The sequence below is a fragment of the Electrona antarctica genome (assembly GCF_951216825.1).
Source record: "Electrona antarctica genome assembly, chromosome: 7".
Taxonomy (NCBI): Eukaryota; Metazoa; Chordata; class Actinopteri; order Myctophiformes; family Myctophidae; genus Electrona; species Electrona antarctica.
Window position 1 is genome coordinate 43,943,452 of NC_136812.1, and position 23,228 is coordinate 43,966,679.

Genomic DNA, 23,228 nt, shown 5'->3' on the forward strand with positions numbered 1-23,228 from the left:
TGCACTTTTTACGTTTTGAGGAACATTTGAATGTGATGCGTGTGCAAAAGACATGTCTAGTCTCAAGGTCATCACTACGGTTACTGAGGTAGATTAGGAAGATATAGTGCCCCGAAATTCTAATAAACGTTGGTAAGTCTAACATTGTTGGTAAGTGGCCTTGGTTTCATAAGCAGAACAATCAACTCTGAGCAGTCATCAACCTATAATACAGTCTGTCGAGGCAAACCGCAGGTAATTACCCTCCCCCTCTTGCACGTTATCCCTTATCCCACACACACTCATACACCGCATAGTGTATGTTCATTGACTACCTTTTTTCAATCAAATAAATCACGACACCATCAAGGCGCGGGAAAATGTTTTTTGGTTTCGACAAAAAAATCAACTGCAGATTTAGTCGACAAAGATCATGTGATATTTAGTCGGCTAAAACTAGACTGAAACTAAAACATTTCAGATGACTAAAATATGACTAAAACTAAATCAAAAATTGCTTTCCAAATCAACACACTCACACGCCTGCATGCGCACGCACGCACGCACGCACGCACACACACTCTCAAAGCGCCCCCACCTCATCCAGTACAGCTTCGGCCTCCTCCTCTGTCTTGCCGGGGAAGCGTATCCTCATGGCGGAGAGCGCGGCCAGGCTCTGACGCACCAGCTCTGACTCCTGTTCCTTACTCCTTAGGTTCAGCACCGGATCAGCCTGCACACACACACACACACACACACACACACACACACACACACACACACACACACACACACACACACACACACACACACACACACACACACACACACACACACACACACACACACACACACACACACACACACACACACACACACACACACACACACACACACACACACACACACACACACACACACACACACACACACACACACACACACACACACACACACACACACGGCCCATGGCCCATTAAACTCATTTACTGCTAATGACGTCTTTTTTTTCCAATGGTCTCGCTGATTGATATCCAGCGTCTAGCAGCGTCCCCGTCGCTATAGGTAACGCTCGGCTCGCCTGTGGTCCGTCAATGAAATGCCCCGTTGTTCACTGTCATTACAATACGATCTGAATACGCTTTTGTCTCTGAATCCTTTCCTCAGATTGAGGTGTTTGACTTTGATCATAACATCGATATATATTAGCGGCTCATTCGGTGGCTAAATCGTCGCCACCTCGCGATGACTTATAAAAACGCTAGCCACATTAGCTTTAGCCGATTTTGCTTCCGGTTCATTTTGGGTTCTTCAAAATAAAAGTCCCCGCTGCATCCGAAGGCAGCGAAGGGACTACAGACTGAATCAGTGCTATCATTAAATAAGTGAAGAACTGTTTTCTGAAAAAAACATTTCTATCTGGGAACCCATCAGCAACAACAAAAAGGAAAAACAGCGGTCAGTGGTTCTCAAACATTTTCATGTCAAGGACCCCCAACATTGTATATGTATTGGACCGTCAACCCCCATCTCAAAATATTTTGTTCCAGGGAGGGACCCCCAGAAGCAACATTTATGATATTCAAATTTTTGCACACATTTTCACAATAGCAGATCTTCAAGCTCATAGTGCGGCACAAAGTGACATGCTGTGGGCTTGTATATCTGCAAATTTTGAACAGCAAACAATAAAATCTAAAATTACACGAATGCTTTCCCGGTCTTATAGTGGGTTAAAACATCATTGAGTTTTCCATGGTTTCTTCTCCACGGCCCACTGGGCCTCCTCATCCAATATCTCAATCTGTTTCAAAACTTCCAACAGATGCCAGGCAGACTGACATCCTCTGCAATATCATAGCTACATTATATCGTCTGTCAATATAATATATACTCTGTGGTATTGCTTTTGTCTAAAGAAATTGCTTCCTTGTTCCTGTTGAGGCAATAACCTTGATTACGGGAGGCAGGTTTCAGCAAAGACGCTGTTGTGTAGTCCAGCTTGGTAGATGGTATTATTATAATGCAGATTGAGACTACTTTTATTAACAACCTGCTTAAAGTGAAACCCGTTAAGAAGAAGTGCATTTGACGACAATCCACCAATTCAAAATGTCATACCCTTTCAAAGATATAGACTGTCATCAATATTAGAGAATATTACACTATTATATTCGTGCAAAACAAAAGTAAAGGAATTCACGGTTACATTTTTACACAGTCAGCGTTACATGAATACACAGTTTACTGGTACAGCATTATCATAAATTCAAGCGTTGTTAAGGTTTATGAAAGGTAATAAAGGTTTACATTTTCAAAGTAGTTAAATTCATCCTGAGGGATTTTGCCGTGTACCGTTCGGTCTATGTGTCGAGTCTATCATGACAAAGGTCAGCCCAGTTGAGCACAAGCTAGTACTGGAAGTGATATTCCCTTCAGCATAATGGATAGCACAGCAGTAGACAGATACTGTATGTATGCATTTACACATGTATAGAGGGAACACAGATTGTACATTGGACAGAGACAAGTACATAGATATGTGTGTCTGCATCCACGCTCACCTGCCCCCATCCCCCCCCCCCCCCTCTCTCTCGTTCTCTCACAGTGATAGAAGAACAAAGAAAAATGAAGATGAATGCTTGCGAAACGCACGCCTGGGCTCTTATGTTTTTCCACGTTGGCTTTCGCCACCGCAATGGATGGCCTTCTGTCCCTGGAGATGCTGTCACAGAATTGCACACTGCCAGCGCATGGCCTACAGCAGCAGACGTGAGTGTGTGTGTGTGGGTGTGTGGGTGTGTGTGTGTGTGGGTGTGTGTGTGTGTGTGTGTGCGTGCGTGCGTGCGTGCGTGCGTGCGTGCGTGCGTGCGTGCGTGCGTGCGTGCGTGCGTGCGTGCGTGCGTGCGTGCGTGCGTGCGTGCGTGCGTGCGTAACATGAGCGATTTGGTGGGCCTTTAATCAAAGTACCTTACAGCACCATGAATATGATTCCCGCCCCAGTGGAAATCCAACACACAAGAATCCCTCAGTGGTGCATGTCGCCTTGCCGCCGACAACCCCTTCAGCTGTGTGTGTGTGTGTGTGTGTGTGTGTGTGAGTATGCATGTGCTATTAAATAAGCCAAATATATGTGTGTGCCACCTATAAATCAAATGCACCGACTGCGAATGAAAAGAAATCTATCCTCTTCGCATTACGCACGCACGCACGCACGCTCGCTCACGCACAGTCACACACACACACACACAAACACACACACACGCACACACACACAGACCGTGCAGCAGAAAGCACGCATGCATTACCACACAAAATGTAGATTTTTAGAATATCCTAAAACAATAAAACTAACCATAAGAAGAAAAAAATGCACCTCATACCATCATGTATGGCAGCAGTAGGCAACCTTGGGCATGGTTGAAGCAAGGAAGGAAGCCCGCACGACTCCAATTTGTCTCAATGTCTCTGTACATTCTTACCGGGTGCACGTTCGGGGGAAAGTTAACTTTACAAGAAATCTCTAAGAAGAGAATATACCAGCACTCACAGACATGTCCTTTAGGGCACTTTATTATTTTATGGTTGGCATAGTATGCTGCAGAGCAGACAGCACAACCTACACGTTTCGTCTTGGAGCCTTCGTCAGCGCATGCTGTAAACAGCAGGAAGTGTCACTTTTATAGTGTCCATAGGTATGACACCTTAGCCTGGCTAATAAGCCAGACCCAATCAGCTGTTGGCAAAAATAAATTGCCTGCCGAGTCTGTCTAATTAGCCAGGCTAACGACACCTTCCCTCCCTGCAATCATAATACAAAAAAATCACAATATTTACAGTATATATGAGTAACTATGAAAGTCAATAGAGCATTTCATACCAGTCTCTGAGTCCTTTAGCCGATAATTCTGAAGATACGGATAATGAAAGATACAATATGCAACCTGGCTTCCTGTCAAATTTTTTGACAAGAAGCCAGGTTGAGCAACAATAAATAAAATAGAAATCTAAGAAATACTTTCTTAGATTTCTATTTTATTTATTCAAGAAATAACTTGGAAAAATATTAAAAATGTTCATTAATTCATGAAAACTTTAGCTTTTTTGGGATTGTAAAATTTGTATTATGTTTTGAAATTATAATAAATAAAAACAAAATGTAGGAAACCAAAAATGAAGAGAACCATACAAATGTGTCCGCGGCCCACGAATGGGTCAAAAGGGTTATCTATGGACCCACTGTTTGGGAAACGGTGATCTCTAGAAGACAATAAAAACATGGCGCTGCATGCATTTCAAAAAAGTTGCTGACTCATGATGTATCACTTCTCAACGTGGGGTCTGCGGACCCCCAGTGCGGTCCTTGGGGTTCCAGGGGGTCCCCAGCTAAACGATTGACAGTTGGGAACCAATTGGACTCGTATGGGTCTGTATCTGTAACTGAGCGTACAGTAATGAACAACGGGGGAAAACGGGAATGAAAAGGGTATGGAATCATTGATGATGAAACAGTATGGCATCAGATACTGTATGAACTGCCTGATGGTTGGACAGCATGCAGGTTTTTTAATTCCCCGTTCTATTTCATGTACAGCATGTGCAAAACGAGAGCAGGCGCGTCACAGGCAGGGTGCTGTGAATTAAACCATGTATAAGGAATTAAGGATTCATTTAGAATCTGAATAATTGGCTATTCCTGCGCGGATAAGACTTTACACTGTATAATTTATCTCATGTTTTAAAGCATCTGTCGTTTTAGATGTTTGCGTTGAGCGCCTTGTACATATTGTTGAACATTAACGTGCGTGCGTGCGTGCGTGCGTGCGTGCGTGCGTGCGTGCGTGCGTGCGTGCGTGCGTGCGTTGCGTGTGTGTGATAAACACACAGGCACATTCTTGGACACATATACAGTACGGCCGCCTTTGTGAGTACACAATATATCCCAGTCAATTCCATTCGGCGCGTGAGACAGTATATGCCGTTGCATCACATTCCACTCTGCCCAAAGCATCCTTCATCCTGTACTCCAGTGGATGAAGGGGAGCGGAGGAGGCAGGCGGAAAGCAACAGATGGCAGCGTAATAAAGGACCATTGTAGAGGACTACAGTAGACCTATAGAGTCCTTAACCCCTTCCATCCGGGAGAGCGCCCGTGTCATTTTAGATTTGAAGCTAAAAAAGCATTTTTTTAGACCATCTGCTATTCAAAAATAGATATTTACTGTAGATATTCAAGCTTGCACTGTTTTAAAAAAAATCATGAACATTTCTGCAAATATTTGAAAAAGAGGAGGTCTCTGAAACTAGAGACGCACTATTTTGAGATGCGGGCTGGCGGCCAAATACATATAATTTTGTGGATCCTTGACATGAAAATGTTTGAGCACCACTGCAACATACAGTAGGTTTTTCAGAAAATGGCTAGGATTGAGAAATCATTTTGTAGAATGGGTCTCATGCAGGTCTTAGTGTGTTAAGGACCTGCTTAGAGGCTTTCCAATGCCCACATGACACTGGACATCCCAGACAGGGGAACTAATCCACTGTCTTGAATGACGTACAGTAGGCAGCGTGCATAATATGTGAGTGTCAGACCAGGCGTTATACTGTATGCTATGAAGTACTGTTAGTGTTTGTGAATAATTGTTTGGTTTGTTACGCCGTGGCTCCAAGGACCCACGCTATCAAGAAGTGTGTCTGTGTGTGTCTGTGTGTGTCTGTGTGTGTCTGCGTCCCTCTTGTGCATATGCGAGGAAGGAAGCCAAGGGCGCTTTTTCATGTTTTATTGTTGAAAATAATACTGGCCACATGAAGCAGCACCGTTATTGGAACCTGCCTTGTTTCAGTTAGACCCTGTCTTGTCTTTCAAGGCTTGAGGGGGTCCCATGATCCCAGGGGGTCCCCAGCAAATTGTGTTAATACGGCATTAAGATCAGTTTGACCATTTTAAACCTACCGCTATATACTGTATACATTGGATATTGGAAAATATCTATCGATCTACATCTCTTTTAGATCTGCTATTTTCACATTTTGAATATTTCTTTATGGAGGTCGATCAATGGCACAAAATAGTTTCTGATGGGGGTCAGCATGCAGCCAAATACATATTCATTTCTAGGTCCTTGACATGAAAAGGTTTGTGCACATATACAAGTGTACATGTTAGAGTGAATGGTCCCCAGTATGTGTATATATACAGTATATACACAGCGTGTGCTCACCATGTTAGAGTGAATGGTCCCCAGTATGTGTATATATACAGTATATACAGCGTGTGCTCACCATGTTAGAGTGAATGGTTCCCAGTATGTGTAGTATACACATACAGCGTAGCTCACCATGTTAGAGTGAATGGTCCCCAGTATGTGTATATATACAGTATATACACAGCGTGTGCTCACCATGTTAGAGTGAATAGTCCCCAGTATGTGTATATATACAGTATATACAGCGTGTGCTCACCATGTTAGAGTGAATGGTCCCCAGTATGTGTATATATACAGTATATACAGCGTGTGCTCACCATGTTAGAGTGAATGGTCCCCAGTATGTGTATATATACAGTATATACACAGCGTGTGCTCACCATGTTAGAGTGAATGGTCCCCAGTATGTGTATATATACAGTATATACACAGCGTGTGCTCACCATGTTAGAGTGAATGGTCCCCAGTATGTGTATATATACAGTATATACACAGCGTGTGCTCACCATGTTAGAGTGAATGGTCCCCAGTATGTGTATATATACAGTATATACACAGCGTGTGCTCACCATGTTAGAGTGAATGGTCCCCAGGCTGTTGCTGTGTGGTACGCGGTGGGCGGAGCCGCTGCGGCTCAGCGAATGGGAGCGCAGCGTGGCGGAGCTGGGCCTGACGAGGGGCGTGGCCAGGGGGAGAGGGAGGGGCCTGGCGGACGACGCCCTGGCCTCGCCGGGCGACGTGAGGGACGCGATGGAGCGCGGACAGGAGATGGAGCGTCTGATTGGTCCAGAGAGAGTGGGCGACGACGCAGAGGAGGAGGGGGTGGCGGGGCAGGCTCTGAGAGACTTGATTGGAGGTTTCCAGTGCACACGCCCTGTGTGGGGAGGAGAGAGAGCGAGAGAGAGAGCGAGAGAGAGATAGAGAGACAGAGACAGAGACAGAGAGAGAGAGAGAGAGAGAGAGACAGAGACAGAGACAGAGAGAGAGAGAGAGAGAGAGATCCTTTACTCCGTCTTTCTATTCCTCCGTCCATCACACATGCCCATCCATCCATCCATCCATCCATCCATCCATCCATCCATCCATCCATCCATCCATCTGTCTCCCTCTCTATTTATTTCCCCACACTATCTCTATGTCAATCTCCCTTTTTCCTGACCCCCCTCCCCCTCTCCATTAGTCTGCAGGCAGCTTTGGAAAGGAAGTGCGGCAATAGAACAGTGTCATGTGACCTAGTGTGTGTGTGCGTGTGGTTAATGACTGGCATTATGCATTTCAGTAGTCGGTCCTGGCTGCCCGCTTTTTGGGACGGATTAAAGAGCATGGCACTTCAGACGCCACACACACACACACACACACACACACACACACACACACACACACACACACACACACACACACACACACACACACACACACACACACACACACACACTGTCTGTAATAGTGTGAGAGCACTAACTTGGATACACAAGTGTGCCCTTTGCCGACTGTGCCCTTGCGTGTGTGTGTGTGTGTGTGTGTGTGTGTGTGTGTGTGTGTGTGTGTGTGTGTGTGTGTGTGTGTGTGTGTGTGTGTGTGTGTGGCTGGCTGACCTGGCATCAAACCTTCCAAGAGTCGCGTGTTGCCAAATGGAGCGCATTATAGGGTTTACTCCCAGAATCCCTCTGGTAGCTCAGTATATAGATAAGGTCCAAGCATAACACACACACGCACCACACGTAAACCCTCTTCAAAATTGCTTCCTAATCACAGCTTTCTCTTTGTCACACACTTTCTGATAAAAAAAAATGTCAAGTCCTCGGAGTAGCAAGAAGTAGCGTCTCTGTCTAGTTCTAACCAGAGAATTCATTCTTTCCACTTTTTGATACGAGATGCAGTGGTGGAAAGTAACTAAGTACATGTACTCAAGTAGTATTTAAGTACAGTTTTTAGGTAAGTACATTTTGATTACCGGACTTTCTACATTACAGTATGTCCACCACTGGCGGCAGGATGGTACAATGGTGCCCCCCCCACCCTCCCCCTCTATCTGAAGAGAGATGAATGGATGTTGTTGTGATTCTTGTGAGCACTGCAGCTGCGCAGCAGGTTCTTTTGCTCAGTATACAGGAAAGATAATTTCACGTTCATTCACTTGAAATGAGGAGTCTCTTTTCTCTCTCTCTCTCCATTTTCTTCTCATCTCATTCTTTGGACTATATATGGCTGTAACTGTGGTGAACAATGGGTGTGCTTTGACGATGCGCACGTCTGCCGCTTGCAGCGTATCAGGGGCCGGGCCTTAAGACGGTTGAAGATTAGCCAGTTACAGTAGCTGTCATGGCGACTACTGAGCTCAAGCTAATGCCCGGTGGTCGTCCGTCTTAGTGAGGTACAGTATGGAACACTGATCATTGTAATGTACGCCACAGCGCCTTTAAGAACACTCCAACATCACCAGTATTTTTGAGATAAGGAACTGGATGATGGCATTAATTCAAGAAAAGGGGGTCTTTTGCCATTGGCGAGCTTCCCCGATGCCAATTATTTCAGCCTGGTATGTTCCAGAGCCCCTGTTTAGATCTAAGCCCTCTGAATCATTGAGGACCCCCAACCCTCCCCCCTTACGCCAACCCTGATTACACTCCTCTGCAACATGAGACCACACCATGCCACCATGTTAGTCTATCATCATCATCATCATCATCATCATCATCATCAATCAGACTGTTTTATCTTGTTAACTACAAAAACAAATATCCATGGAGTGGAACAACATCTGTAATTTAGGCCTAACCCACAGCATTGCACCACATGTATGTACATGTGTGTGTACATGTGCCAGTAGGCAGGTGCAGATATAAATTGAATTAAAACTATGGTACGTATATATTAAAAAAAAGTGTGTGCATGCCATTTCAAGAGGGAATACCACTCATTTCAACATTGAACTATGTCATTAATAAATATTGCGACCGTATGTCAGCCCTCGTGACCTCACATGACATCATGGAGACCCTTAGATCTCCCTATATGGTGGTCAGTCCAACCACTGTGGTCGCCGCGACGCGACTCAGACTTGCACATGAACCAAGTTGGTACAACACATGGATCTCCATACTGTATGTGAAGCTGACTATCATCACCTGGATCTCCATATATGAAGATCACGACAATGACCTCATCAAACCCTGGATAGCCATACATAGTTTGACATACTAGATCTGCATATATGGACGCAGCAACTCTACTCACTGCCTCACTGACACCAGATTAATAGTTGAACTCCTGCTTCTCAACTGTGCCGTATTAAGAAGCTCTGTTGTTTCAGCGTGACCTCGCCCTTACTGGTGTACTACCTCCTGTTGTTTGTTGTTGTGTGGAAATAATAAAAAGTCCCCCCTTTCTGTTAGCCTAGAACTGGAGGTCTACTGGTCATGTGATCAGTGACATCATGAAGGTGCACTCTTTGACCTTCCCTATAAAATATCTTGTCTTATAGTTCTACTGGATCTCTTCTCCACTAGTCCCTCCCTAACAGTCTAGTTTTTATTTGTTGGCAAAATTGTCTTTAGTAATATCCTTAGTATTAGTTTTAGTCATCACACGGTATCTTTGTTCTTATTTAGTTTTCCTCATTTCTCGTCATAGTTGTAGTCGGAGAACTCAACGGCGCTCGCACGCATGTCGTGTCTCTGTACCTGAGCGCTCAGCCGAGCTCTTCTCCTTGTCGTCAGCCAGGTCGTAGGAAACTCTCTTCTCCCTCTTCTCTGCTCCTCCTCCTCCTCCTCCACCACCACCAATACCACCCATCCCTCCTCCCTCTCTTCCGCTCTCCTCCGCCTCCTCCTCCTCCTCCTCCTCTTCCTCCTCTTCCTCCCGTTCTTCGGAAGAGCTGCAGGAGTTGTCGGCACTACTCCCGGTGGTGAAGTCACCCAGGTAGTCTGGTCTCTGTCTCCTGGGTGTCTGTCCACTCTCTGGCATGGAGGACAGAGGCTGCCACGCACATAAAGTAGTTAGATATGAGGTGAGGAGACACTCAACCACGCATGGACATGCACACGCACGCACGCACACACACACAGCATACATTACACACACTGGAATATAATATTAATACAGATTGCACAGGCACATAATCACATGCAGACACACAGATACAGAACAAATACACATTATATGCAACCCAACGAAAGGTGCACAACATACACATACACATACAGTAGAGGAGGCAGGCGTGAACACACACACACACACACACACACACACACACACACACACACACACACACACACACACACACACACACACACACACACACACACACACACACACACACACACACACACACACACACACACACACACACACACACACACACGCACACACAGAGGCACGCATGCGGAGGTGGTGAGTTGATGTCAACCACCTCAGATCCAACCTTCAACCTGACTTCACCCTCAGCCAATTACCATCTGTCTCTGAGAGCTAGAGGTGACACGGGTGTGTGTGTGTGTGTGTGTGTGTGTGTGTGTGTGTGTGTGTGTGTGTGTGTGTGTGTGTGTGTGTGTGTGTGTGTGTGTGCGTGCGTGCCTGCGTGCGTTGTAGTTTGTCTATGAAAGCGGTTTCTGCATACACACACTGCACACATGCTCAGCCATCATTATGAATACGAGAATGCCCTTAACTGACCAGCCTGGTCAAATGAAAAGAAAATCAATCAATCAATTAAAATATATATGGTGCGTGCTTACAGTATGTGCCCGAGCGTGCATGTGACCTATATATGAATGGTGGTTAAGCCCTCAACCGAGACATGTTCATTCCATCCACTCAATCACCATCCTGCATGACCTTTTAGGAGTTCTGAGAGAGAGTGAGAGACAGGAAACACCCATGTTGTACCCAAGCTGATATGGCCACCCCAATCAACTGTTCACCTTTCCTCTAAATGAGGCCTATTTCAGGAGCACACACGCACGCACGCACGCACGCACGCACGCACTAACTGTGTGTGGGTGTTAATTAAACTGAATGACTCCCTCAATAATGTATACTGCATGCTTATATAAACTATACTATTTTGGTATAATTTCACAAAATTTCACCAATAATCACTACGGTCAGTCACTGCTGCGCAGATGGAGGGGGAGAGAGCTGTGAATAGATTGGTGAGACCGAAAGATGGACTCACAGTGTGTGTGTGTGTGTGTGTGCGTGCGTGCGTGCGTGCGTGCGTGCGTGCGTGCGTGCGTGCGTGCGTGCGTGCGTGCGTGCGTGCGTGCGTGCGTGCGTGCGTGCGTGCGTGCGTGCGTGCGTGCGCGCGCGTGTGTGTGTGTGTGTGTGTGCGTGTGAGAAGTACAGATACTGATCGAGACTGAGAGGGATTTGACGTGGAGAAGGAAAGCAAGAGGAAAAAGCCACAGGGTAACAGAGAAGTTAAAAAGAGCAGAGTTAAAGAGTAGAAGAGGGAGGTAAAGGAAGACGGCCGCCAGGCATATTCCCTATACATCTCTCCCCCCATGGCCCCCCGTTTACCGCGTTCCCTCGCTCCCGATATACCTCTCTCCCTCGCTCACTTTGAACGCTTGTCCGTCGATAACGAAGGACCCTCAGCGCCGCGCTCCCTAATCGCCTGGCTTCCCTCCTCCCCCTCCGCGCGTTTGTACCCTCGTTTTGTTCCTTTTCGCCAGATGGCTCGCGAGCGCCTAAACCCCCAGGAGTGAATCTATCTGTCAGAGGAATGGGGGGGGCGGGGGGTGCTGGGGCACCATCCACTTTTACTCACCAGCTCTACTCTCTCTCTCTCCATCTATATCTATCGCCATTGCCTTTTCTTGACACACACACACACACACATGCACACGAACGCGCATGCGCACACGCACACGCACACGCACACACGCACACGCACACGCACGCACACACACACACGCACACTTGCTACCACTCGCTCACTGCACGCCACTCGCTCACACTCTGACGGCATTGGAAATGACGGGGACCGAATTAATTTGGACAACGCTTGATTGTGTGAGAAGGGCTCAGGCCTGCGCCTAAATGCAGCACTCAACTGCCCTGTCGGGTCCCCTAACCGCACACTTTGACTGTTCCAGAGGCTGAGGGATTGATGCTGATGTGTGTGAGAGAGAGAGAGAGAGAGAGAGAGAGAGAGAGAGAGAGAGAGAGAGAGAGAGAGAGAGAGAGAGAGAGGAGAGAGAGAGAGAGAGAGAGAGAGAGAGAGAGAGAGAGAGAGAGAGAGAGAGAGAGAGAGAGAGAGAGAGAGAGAGAGAGAGAGAGAGAGAGAGAGAGAGAGAGAGAGAGAGAGAGAGAGAGAGAGAGAGAGAGAGAGAAGAGAGAGAGAGAGAGAGAGAGAGAGAGAGAGAGAGAGAGAGAGAGAGAGAGAGAGAGAGGGGATGAAGGATGGGGGTATAAGGGAGTGAAAGGAGAGGAAGGTGATGGAGGGACTAATGTGCTGTCGTGGGAAATGGAGGGGGCGTATAGGTGTTGTGTGACAGACTTGGGAAGAGAGAGAGAGAGAGGGGCTGTAGAGAGGATGGAGAGAGAGAGGGGCTGTAGAGAGGATGGAGAGAGAGAGAGAGTGAGAGAGAGGGGAGGGGGAGAGAGCCTGACAGCTGTCCCCTAAGGGACTTGGGTCTTTTCTATGGGCCAGCTCCTTTTCTGATTTTCTCCATCCCTTCTGTATCACGTACTCCCTGGGCATTAGCTCCAGGCATCTCCCTATACTACCTGCCTCTCTCCTCCTTGACACCCTTCCTTCTGACTTTTTTTTTTCTCTTCTTAATTCCCTGGAGGCATTTGGCCTCTTTATCCGTCCACCTTTCTTCTCTCTCACGCACACAGACACACATGCACACAGACACGCACACAGGCGCACACACATGCACACACGCACGCGCACGCACACTCTGTCTCTCTCTCTCCCACCTTGGGGCCTCGTTGCCTGGAGGACTTTCCCATCAGTTTCTCATCGTCCAGCTCACACTGCTCCAGCAGATCCAAAATGTCCTCTTCCTGCACAATAGACACATGTACACAGACACGCACGCATGCACGCAAACACGCACGCACGCACGCACGCACGCACGCACGCACACACGCACGCACGCACGCACACACACACACACACACACACACACATAAATACACAATCAAAAACAAACACAGAAAAGCACAAAGGAAATGAGAAACTGGCAGAGGGTGGCATCCATTTTGGATCCAATCGAAAGGTAATTTGCGTCAGTAAAGAGTTAAGAGGCACAGTCAGATGTTAAATACACTGAGTGATGATTAAAAGGCAGTTTGCTTTTACATCCTCTGCCACACAAACAAACAAGAGCACAAACAAATTAAAAAGTTGAAAAAGAGATGAAGAAACTTTGACATCACATCACATAAGCTCTGGACATCTGTGCCATATGCCAGGTCCAGATAATACAAAGACCTTGGCTGAACATGCCTTGCTCCCTGGCAGCGCACGGTCTTTGAAAATGCCTGCCTTGTGCTTCATAGCCAATATGCTGGAACGGTGGCCATTTTGGCCGCAGACGAAATGCAGGGAAAGGGTGATTAAAGTTGTTTTGTCGGCACTGGGGGTGGCGCAAGGGTAGAGTTCCTGCCCACCACCACAGAGACTAGGAGGTTGCATCTGGCTTGGCCGGAGCGCAGCACCCCGGCGAAGGCGATTGGCCGAGCTGGAGGGTACACAGGACAAGGAGAAGTGTCACTGCACTAGCAACGCCTACAGGTGGCTCAGGGAAGGGCACCTGTTCAGCAGGGAGTGGAACAAGGTCAGACAGCGTGCTCCTCCATGCATTACGTCCTTCCAGTCCAACTCTTGCTGTCAGATGAAAAGAAGTGGCCGGTGACCGCATGTGTATCGGATTAGAGACACGGTCATCTATAGACCTTCCCACATGACCAACTGCTATATAGTGGTGTGTGTGCGTGTGTGCGTGCGTGCGTGCGTGCGTGCGTGCGTGCGTGCATGCATGTTTTTTTTTCTAAATGAAAGCCACTTGCATGCCTCAACTCTCCAGTATACAATCGGTGTGCATGTGCGCGTGCATGCAGTGTGTGCGTGTGCGCGTGCATGCAGTGTGTGCGTGTACGCGTGCATGCAGTGTGTGCGTGTGCGCGTGCATGCGGTGTGTGCATGCCAAAGCAGTGCTGGCATGGCATGCCTGGGCCCCTGATCCTGGGCTGAGCAGCCAGCCGGCCCCACAGGAGGGGAAGAGGGGCTTTAACCTCCTAAAGACCCCGAGCCTCGTGTACATATGGTAGAATCTGGACCATCTCTCCTTCGCTCGCTCGTGTGTCTCTTTCCATTTCTCCATGTTCCATGTCGTTACCATTGAAACCAAACGTGGAAAGACGGAAAAAAGCAGTAAATATGCTTTTAGGATACGCAGTTGTATACTAAAGCGTAAATTTGAATCACGTTGGTGTGACACCAAGGAAGCGAGTCTAAAACACAAACACACTGGGGCGCCTGCTGGCCTAGTGGTCGAGGCGCATGCCACATAATATAGGCTCTGGCCTGACAGCGCGTTGTGTGTTCGAGTCCCGTTCATGACAACCGTTGCTGCATGTCTCTCTCTCTCCCTCTTTCCTGTCCATCTTCACCGTAACTATCAATAAAGGCACAAAAGCCAAAAAAAACTAATCTTCAAAAAACACAATACTTGTTTTAAAGTGGTTGAGTGTGCTGTAGATACAAACCCGCCGCCTACGCAGTATGGGATGCGTTGTGAGCTTGTCTACTTTAGGCCTACAACCCGATGAAGTATAAATCAGGCTAAAGTCCACAATGTCTGCACTCCTTTACTTGCAAGGAAGAATAGCTCCAGCACCACATCATTCCTTTACTGTGGAGGAAGAATAGCTCCAGCACCACATAATTCCTTTACTGTGAAGGAAGAATAGCTACAGCACCACATCATTCCTTTACTGTGAAGGAAGAATAGCTACAGCACCACATCATTCCTTTACTGTGAAGGAAGAATAGCTCCAGCACCACATCATTCCTTTACTGTGAAGGAAGAATAGCTCCAGCACCACATCATTCCTTTACTGTGAAGGAAGAATAGCTACAGCACCACATCATTCCTTTACTGTGAAGGAAGAATAGCTCCAGCACCACATCATTCCTTTACTGTGAAGGAAGAATAGCTCCAGCACCACATCATTCCTTTACTGTGAAGGAAGAATAGCTACAGCACCACATCATTCCTTTACTGTGAAGGAAGAATAGCTCCAGCACCACATCATTCCTTTACTGTGAAGGAAGAATAGCTCCAGCACCACATCATTCCTTTACTGTGAAGGAAGAATAGCTACAGCACCACATCATTCCTTTACTGTGAAGGAAGAATAGCTACAGCACCACATCATTCCTTTACTGTGGAGGAAGAATAGCTACAGCACCACATCATTCCTTTACTGTGAAGGAAGAATAGCTACAGCACCACATCATTCTTATTAGCATTCAACTCATCCTCCGTCTCTCAATGGGCATTTGTGCGCAGCGACTGAGCATATCTTTTTGATTGATTGGGGGAAACTTTCTTCTTATACACAAAAACTGTGAGAGAATCAATATTGAAACAAAGTCCAGCCATGTCCATCTTCTGCCCTTGTCTCCTGAAGAACAGCGGAGAATGGAAATCCACTTCTCCTTGTCTCAGTGGCTCTTCATACTTTCATACCTTCAAAGTTAGCTAGCTGCGTATATCCCTGGTATACCGGAGAGCCCTCATCATTTATGTGCATACACTTGTCTGTACAAACGTGCACATAATCTCAAAGTATGGCCACAAATCTCTCTGTGTGTGTGTGTGTGTGTGTGTGTGTGTGTGTGTGTGTGTGTGTGTGTGTGTGTGTGTGTGTGTGCGTGCGTGCGTGCGTGCGTGCGTGCGTGCGTGCGTGCGTGCGTGCGTGCGTGCGTGCGTGCGAGTTCAAATCAGTGCGCTCGACGCGTTGCTGCAAGTTGTATTAAAAATTCACTCATGGCAAAGAGGGTTTGGCAGTGTGCAAGGTAACTCATCAACTCTGAAAAGCTTACTTTATAAAATAAAAACAAGGAGAACTCGCAGAGCCACAAACTTGTGAGAGGAGACGGGGGAAAAGAACTAGATCGTGAAAGCCAGAGCGGTAGAAAGAAGTTGGGGCGAAGATTAAGAGATTAAGAGGAAGGTGCGCAAGCAGAGAGAAACAAAAATGTGTCTGTGTGGGATTTGGCTTGATTTGCAAACCAGATGTTCACAACACGATAAGTACTTTTGTACTGAGGGTGAGATAGAGAGAATTCTGTCAGAAACAGGAAGGCATCCTAACAAATGTTAAGGAGGAGGAGACACACACTGAATTATATGTGCCCCTATTTCCTGTTTTGAGGACATAATCCAAGTTAGGTGTGTGTGTTTGTGACTCTGCACACATGCACACCATAATGAATTGCATTTTAAAGCGCTTTACATTGATTCATTCATTGGGAGGTGAAGCGGCGAACAGTCGACGCCAGCGTCCTCACTTCCCACATTCACACACCAATGGTGGCAAGCTCACACCGATCAGTGTCATGCCCAAGGACACTTCGACATGTGGACAGGAGGAGCCGGGATTCGAACCGCCGACCCATGGATCATTGGACGACCTGCTCTACCTGCTGAGCCACAGCCGCCCTAATGCTTGTCTGCAGGTGTCTGTTTATGATGTGTGCATCTTCATGTGTGTGTTTATCTACAGTACGTACACGTGTATCTGTGTATGTAACCTGTACATGTAATATTCTGTGGTTATACGTCACCTTCATGTGGCGCGTGCTTGCAGATAATCCGCTTATTATATGTGTGTGCTTTTGTCCACACATATCTTTATATCTATATGTACTGCACGTGCTTATGTAACTGTATTGTTTGGGTGCGTGCGTGCGTGCGTGCTGGTCTCAGGTACGTGCCTTCATTCGTTTCAGAGGATTATTCATTTCCTTTTGAAGTGAGGCGGCTCGCCCGGCGAGGAAGGTCTGAAAGGCAGCAGACAGCAGACTCTCATACTTCTCCAAAAGATGCTTGTCATCTGGAGGGTAAATGCGTCTAGAGAGAAGTGGGGGTGAGAAAGAGGATAAATGTGGGGATAGAGAGCGAGACAGAATGAAAGAGGGGGAGGGGAAGCGTGAGAGGAGACAAATATGGAGAAATAGAGAGAGGAGGAGGGAGTCAGAGAGACAGAAAAGGGGAGAGACCGACAGAGATGAGAGTGGGAGAGAGGGGAGAGAGAGCGATAGAGAGGTGGGAGAGGTGAAGATATAAGAATAGAGAAAGGAGGAGAAGAGAGGTGGTCAGCAAGAGAACGAGGGAGAAGTGGAAACACAAAGGAGGAGAGAGACGGGTGATATTGACCAAGGAGAAAAGGAGAGCGGACGAGGAAGAGCGAGGGAGATAGGAAATAGAGGAAGATTGGAGGTGTAACAATGACAGCAGAGGGGAGAGAAGGAACAGAAGTGAGGGAGAGTCATGGATGGTAAATGGTGCATTTATATAGCGGATGAGAAGGAGACAATAGGAGAGGGAGGAGGAGGAAGAGGAAGAATTTTGTCAAAGGTGAGAAGGAAGAGAACGAGAGGGGTGATGAAGGGCAGGTGGCCATAGAGAAGAGGACAAGAAGGGAAAGAGAGAGAGACGAGGAGAGAAGTGAAAGTAGTGCAGAGAGACGACAGAGAAAGGGAAGGGGGAGAGGGACAGGGTTAATACCATACCATCTTTATTTATATAGCACATTTAAATAACACAGTGTCACTTTCAACATCAAAACCAGCTCATACTATGCTTGGAAATGCCAAAGAATAAAGATACGTCTTGAGGCGTGATTTAAACACCTGGAGGGTGGGGGCTTGTCTTATGTGCAGAGGCAGCTCATTCCAAAGCTTGGGAGCTGCCACTGCAAACTATGGAGGGTTTTGTACCCAGACTGGAACACTTCTAGGTTCAAGGGTTCAAGGTTGTGCTTTATTGTTACATCTTGTGTACAGGTACATAAGAGTAAAACTTATTTTTGTTTGGCTTCCTTCAGACAATGCAGCAGCAAAAATATAATACGACATCAAAACAGCAAAACACAGCAAACAAAATAGAATATAGAGTGCAAAAAAGAGCAAACAAGAGTAGAAAAAGAGTATCATATGTACATGTGCATGTTTTCCTTGTAGTAGGAAAATTATTATTATTATAGTATTCTTTTATTATTATTATTTTTTAACTTCACAGTAGACTATGTTCAATAAATATACAACAAGATGCCATGGGTGTTCAGATGGGGCATCAGTTGGGCCAGGGCGCATTTTTCCATAACTTTGGAATTAAACGGGAGCTTGGAAATAGGCCTAGAGGAGAAGAGGAAGTGTTCAGTTCTGCAGAACAAAATCCGGAGTGGTTATTTAACTCAAGAGTGGAAAAATGTATAGAGTTTAATGAACACTTTTGGCTGTGTAGATAAAAATCCCCATGCCACATGTCTCACCGTACTGCTGTCTGTCTGTCTGTCATTCCCCTGGTCTTTCTATGCCGTCCAAGTCTAAACCCACAGTGTCCAGTATTTACCTTTAGCCAGCGGGGATTAGAAAAACGCATAAACGTCCGCTTGCTTATCTCACCCATACATCTCCAAACTATAGCCGCCCAGTCATCACGCCGGCCATCGAATTAAAACAATGACCAGCGCAGAAGGAAAATAAAGTGGTGCGGTACCTCTGGCATCTGCACAGATGTTAGGATGGAGCCACACTCCAAATATGGTGTTAATAGATGGCGGCTGGAGTTAAAACGTCTACTACAGGGTCCAGCCTCCTCTTTAAAAACATACAAAACGGTGAAACTGGATGTGTGTAACTTTTGCAGGAAATGTAAAGGCGCTTTCGTGCTTGCGGCTGGCAGATATGTAGATAATCCGTAAAAAAAAAACGTTTTCAGTGTTCCATTACAGGTTGTGCACTCCTGACTCGTTTTAAGCTTTGATTTATACTTTGTGATGTGTTGATAATACATAGAGCTTGTAGATCGTCTATGTTCGGCACAAGAAACGAGCGGCATAAGTATAAATTACACATTAGCCTGAGATTGTAGTCAGGGCAGGCAGTGTGATATTATGTACATGTGTCTTCCTCACACAAAGACGTTTTACAATTATCGTTCTAATCTGGATACACGTATTTTATTCAGTATATTGTTGTCTCCTTCAACAGGGAGAGAACACAGACTATAAATAACTGTATTATAAATTAGTGAACTTTCCTTAATATACTTCACTTGAACATTACATACATGTTGGACTGTCTGAATAAAAACACAACCAATATCAGGTTCTGAAGAGAACTGCAAAATCATTCCAGTTCTTTCCGCTGGCCCAGTTTCTGCACCGACGCCATGCTTCTTTCTGTTCTTTATTTAAGGTTCAGCATGTGTTCCAAATACTTTTTTTCTCCAAGATATGCTCTGAGAATTGTGGAACAGGTCTCCCTCCAAACCGGGGAAATACTGAATGTAAATGTTACGATGAAAGGAGGGGACAGACCATGCAGCAAGTTCTTTAAAATGTATCATGTGGTTTATTCACTTGGTTCAAAAGTGAAAGATCAGCTGTTCAGTAGGAAGCAGTGACTGTGTGTTCTGGCGCTCATTGCACCTCTGCTTTTTGAACGTTTTGGTCATTGAGTCACCCATACAGTACAACCCCCCCACACACCTAGTGTGTCATCTACTGCAGGGGTTCTCAACGTTTTTGGCTGGGGACCCCCGGAAATGCTTTGGCCATGTCTCGCGACCCCCGGGGCGGGGGTCGCGAGACATGGCCAAAGCATTTCCGGGGGTCCCCAGCCCCTCCCCACCCCCAATACAAATCATAAATGAATACTGAAACCAGATATAATCATTAAGGAAAGTGTATGCATGTACTATGTGTAGGTATGTAAACTCTTCATTTCCATTGTCCAGCCATTCAGTTGATTAAAAATATTTTTTCTTTTTTTTTTAAAAGATAATTTGGGGACCCCCCAAAATAATTTGGCGACCCCCTGAGGGGTCGCGACCCACGGGTTTAGAACCTCTAATCTACTGTACCAGCACCTTGTCCTCCCTCATTGTCCAGTTGCTGAAACCCCATTTACACCTCAGATCAAAATGTGACCTGTATATATTAATCTGGATAAGGAAAAACGTCAATGCCTTAAACATTGAAATCAGAACGTCGGGAGATGATCTGGCTCACATTGGGGGTCAAAGTCCGATGGATGCATAAGCGTGGGATCGCTCGTTATGCAGATAAGATATCCAGGTGCACATCACATTTGAAAGTCCAAGGTGTAAATGTGACCTAATATCCAAACTCCCAAATATCACCCATTTTGGGCGGGAACCCCTTTTGGTGTTAGCGTTATGTTATGCTTTAGCTATTGAAAAATAGCAGATCTACAAGCTCATAGCGCGCCACCGAGTGGCACGCTACGAGCTTGTAGGTCTGCTATTTTTGAAAAATCGAAGAACGACTGACATAGAAATATAGCCTTTTCAGAAAACTGTCAGAATGTAGAAGACATTTTTAGAATCTGATCTCAGGTCAAAATGGGCTAAATCTAACCCTCACAACAAACGCACACGCACAGACACACGCGCACGTGTGTGTGCGCACGCATTTTAGTGCGTCACTCCCGATAATGGTTTGGCAGACATTTATTAAATGTTCGGGAAACAACAAGGCTCTGACCTCTGCGTGCTTGTTGTTTTGGCGTCTTTGTACTTAGGTCACGTTTTAGCCTAATGGCTGGATAATACGTTTATTAAAGGGAACTCTTCTAATGAGGAGCGGCGTTTGAATTCTGAGTGGTCTTTATTAGCCGTGCCCCAGACAGACCCGGGCCTGTCTGATGGCTGTCTGGCAGTGGCTACCATTCAGAGGGGAAGGGGAAGGAAGTGACCGTACTTCACATGAGCTCTGATTCAACCTCCCACAGTCAAGAGGAGGTCAGTGGTTCTCAACCTGTGTGTGTGTGTGTGTGTGTGTGTGTGTGTGTGTGTGTGTGTGTGTGTGTGTGTGTGTGTGTGTGTGTGTGTGTGTGTGTGTGTGTGTGTGTGTGTGTGTGCGCGCGTGCGTGCGTGCGTGTGGTGGTGGGGGGGGGGGGGTGTCCAGATGACTGTGAAGGGACAGTTTAACGACAGTTTAATTACCTTTTTAATGCCTCAAATAATAACATCACCACATCAAAAGTAATCAAAAAACTATACTATATAAGAAGTGGTCACATTGTCAAATAATTGAAGAAAGTGGATCACAACGCCTTGCAACGCGAGACGTTGTGAGCTTGTAGATCTGCTATTTTCACAATATTTATCTGTGGAACCGAGTCAAACTAAATGTAATGCCTCAACCACTACCTACAGTATAACGATTCTCTCAACTCACAACACTATTCAAATCACGATACTAGGTTCATGTTACGATTATTCACGATTTTTTTAAACACAAAAATAATTTTCCAAACAAATGACCGAAATTGTAATTTCTCTTACACAAATTCAGTATTTTCAATCTCTAATGCTCTTTTCAACACATATCCAACAAACGCACACGCACAGACACACGCGCACGTGTGTGTGTGCACATGCATTTTAGTGTGTCACTCCCGATAATGGTTTGGCAGACATTTATTAAATGTTCGGGAATCAACAAGGCTCTGACCTCTGGGTGCTTGTTGTTTTGGCGTCTTTGTACTTAGGTCACGTTTTAGCCTAATGGCTGGATAATACGTTTATTAAAGGGAACTCTTCTAATGAGGAGCGGCGTATTTGTTACATGCCTATACCTACATAAGCTTTAGTCAACTAAATCAACTGTAGATTTTGTTGAAAGTGTAGACTGTGCAGAGAATGAGAATGGGTACTTGTGTGACTACTTGTGTGTGGGAGAGAGTCAAGAGATGGAAAGAGAAATGGATAAGGGGAGAGAAAGAGCTTGTTTTGCAGCCCAAGCACAGCATCTTGTTATTGTATTTTCCCTCTATGGCCTTGGTAGGGGCAGTCAGTGTACTGCAGCTTTAAGCAGGGGGCGGTGTATGGAGAAATCAAGAGAATGACTCGGGGAGCGAAGGGAAATTAACAATGAACCAAGGACAGGTGGCGAATCAGGGGCAAGAGTTGCCGAGGCATGCAGCTCCAAGGTCGGTGTTTGCTCAGTCTGTAAGATGACTATTAACTCATTGACTGCCACCTAGTGGTGGCTTACGTACTGCGCTTGTGCCATGTATAGTAAGTGAACGGGAGGAGCCCTTATGTTGAAAGGGCTTTTGGCCGGAAACCGCTGAGTCAGGAAGTAAAATGCGCTATTTAACATGTCCCAGGATTGTCATTTAATACACCCACAACATACTTTTGATCAGCGAAATACTAGCGTTTGGATACACCAGACGCAAACCAAGCTTGCATTTTGGTCTAAAAAGCGATTCCGAGATATTTACGTTCTAAGATGCTCCGTCCCATAGCAAGCATAAGCCAGCGTTTTTTTTCACTTCCGGAAATGAAAACCGGAGCGAAACCGGAGTATTACACAGGGAAACTAGACACAGCTGAGCACCCAAATTAATTGATATTAAAAAAGGCATCCTTAGGCGTCAGTGGCAATGGGGTACATTAAAGAAAGCCGCCAGGAGGCGTCACGCGGCACGGAGTGAGTTAAAGCCCCATGGCCACCAACAGGTCCTTGCTTCTGAAGTACTTATATAGTTGAGAGAAATGGGAGCGGGGAGGCTGACAGTGGGACGAGGCGGTGGACACACAGTACTTCTGAATGGCAAAAAGAGGGTAACAATGTTTTGGACATTTGAGAAACCCTTGCCTCAGTGAACTTAGTGTCTCTGTTATCTCTCTCGGTCACAATCTCTCTATTCCTGTCCCGATCCGTTCCGATCTCTATCTGCCTGTTTGCACTCTTTTTACTGTCACAAATCGCTCTTGCTGTTTGCAAGCTCTCCCTCCCGTTCCACTCTCTCTCCCT

At 46.1% G+C, this 23,228-nt stretch overlaps 1 protein-coding gene across 1 annotated transcript in view; it reads right to left on the reverse strand.

Moving 5' to 3' along the window:
* ttll7 (tubulin tyrosine ligase-like family, member 7) overlaps positions 1-23,228 on the reverse strand; it is a 126,442-nt gene that overhangs the window by 27,857 nt on the left and 75,357 nt on the right. The window contains exons 13-17 of the mRNA XM_079506225.1: positions 17,149-17,284; positions 13,119-13,205; positions 9,872-10,166; positions 6,758-7,062; positions 578-712 (exon numbers count right to left, since the gene is read on the reverse strand). Of these exons, the coding sequence (XP_079362351.1) occupies positions 578-712; positions 6,758-7,062; positions 9,872-10,166; positions 13,119-13,205; positions 17,149-17,284 (958 nt within the window). The remainder of the gene's footprint in view (positions 1-577; positions 713-6,757; positions 7,063-9,871; positions 10,167-13,118; positions 13,206-17,148; positions 17,285-23,228) is intronic.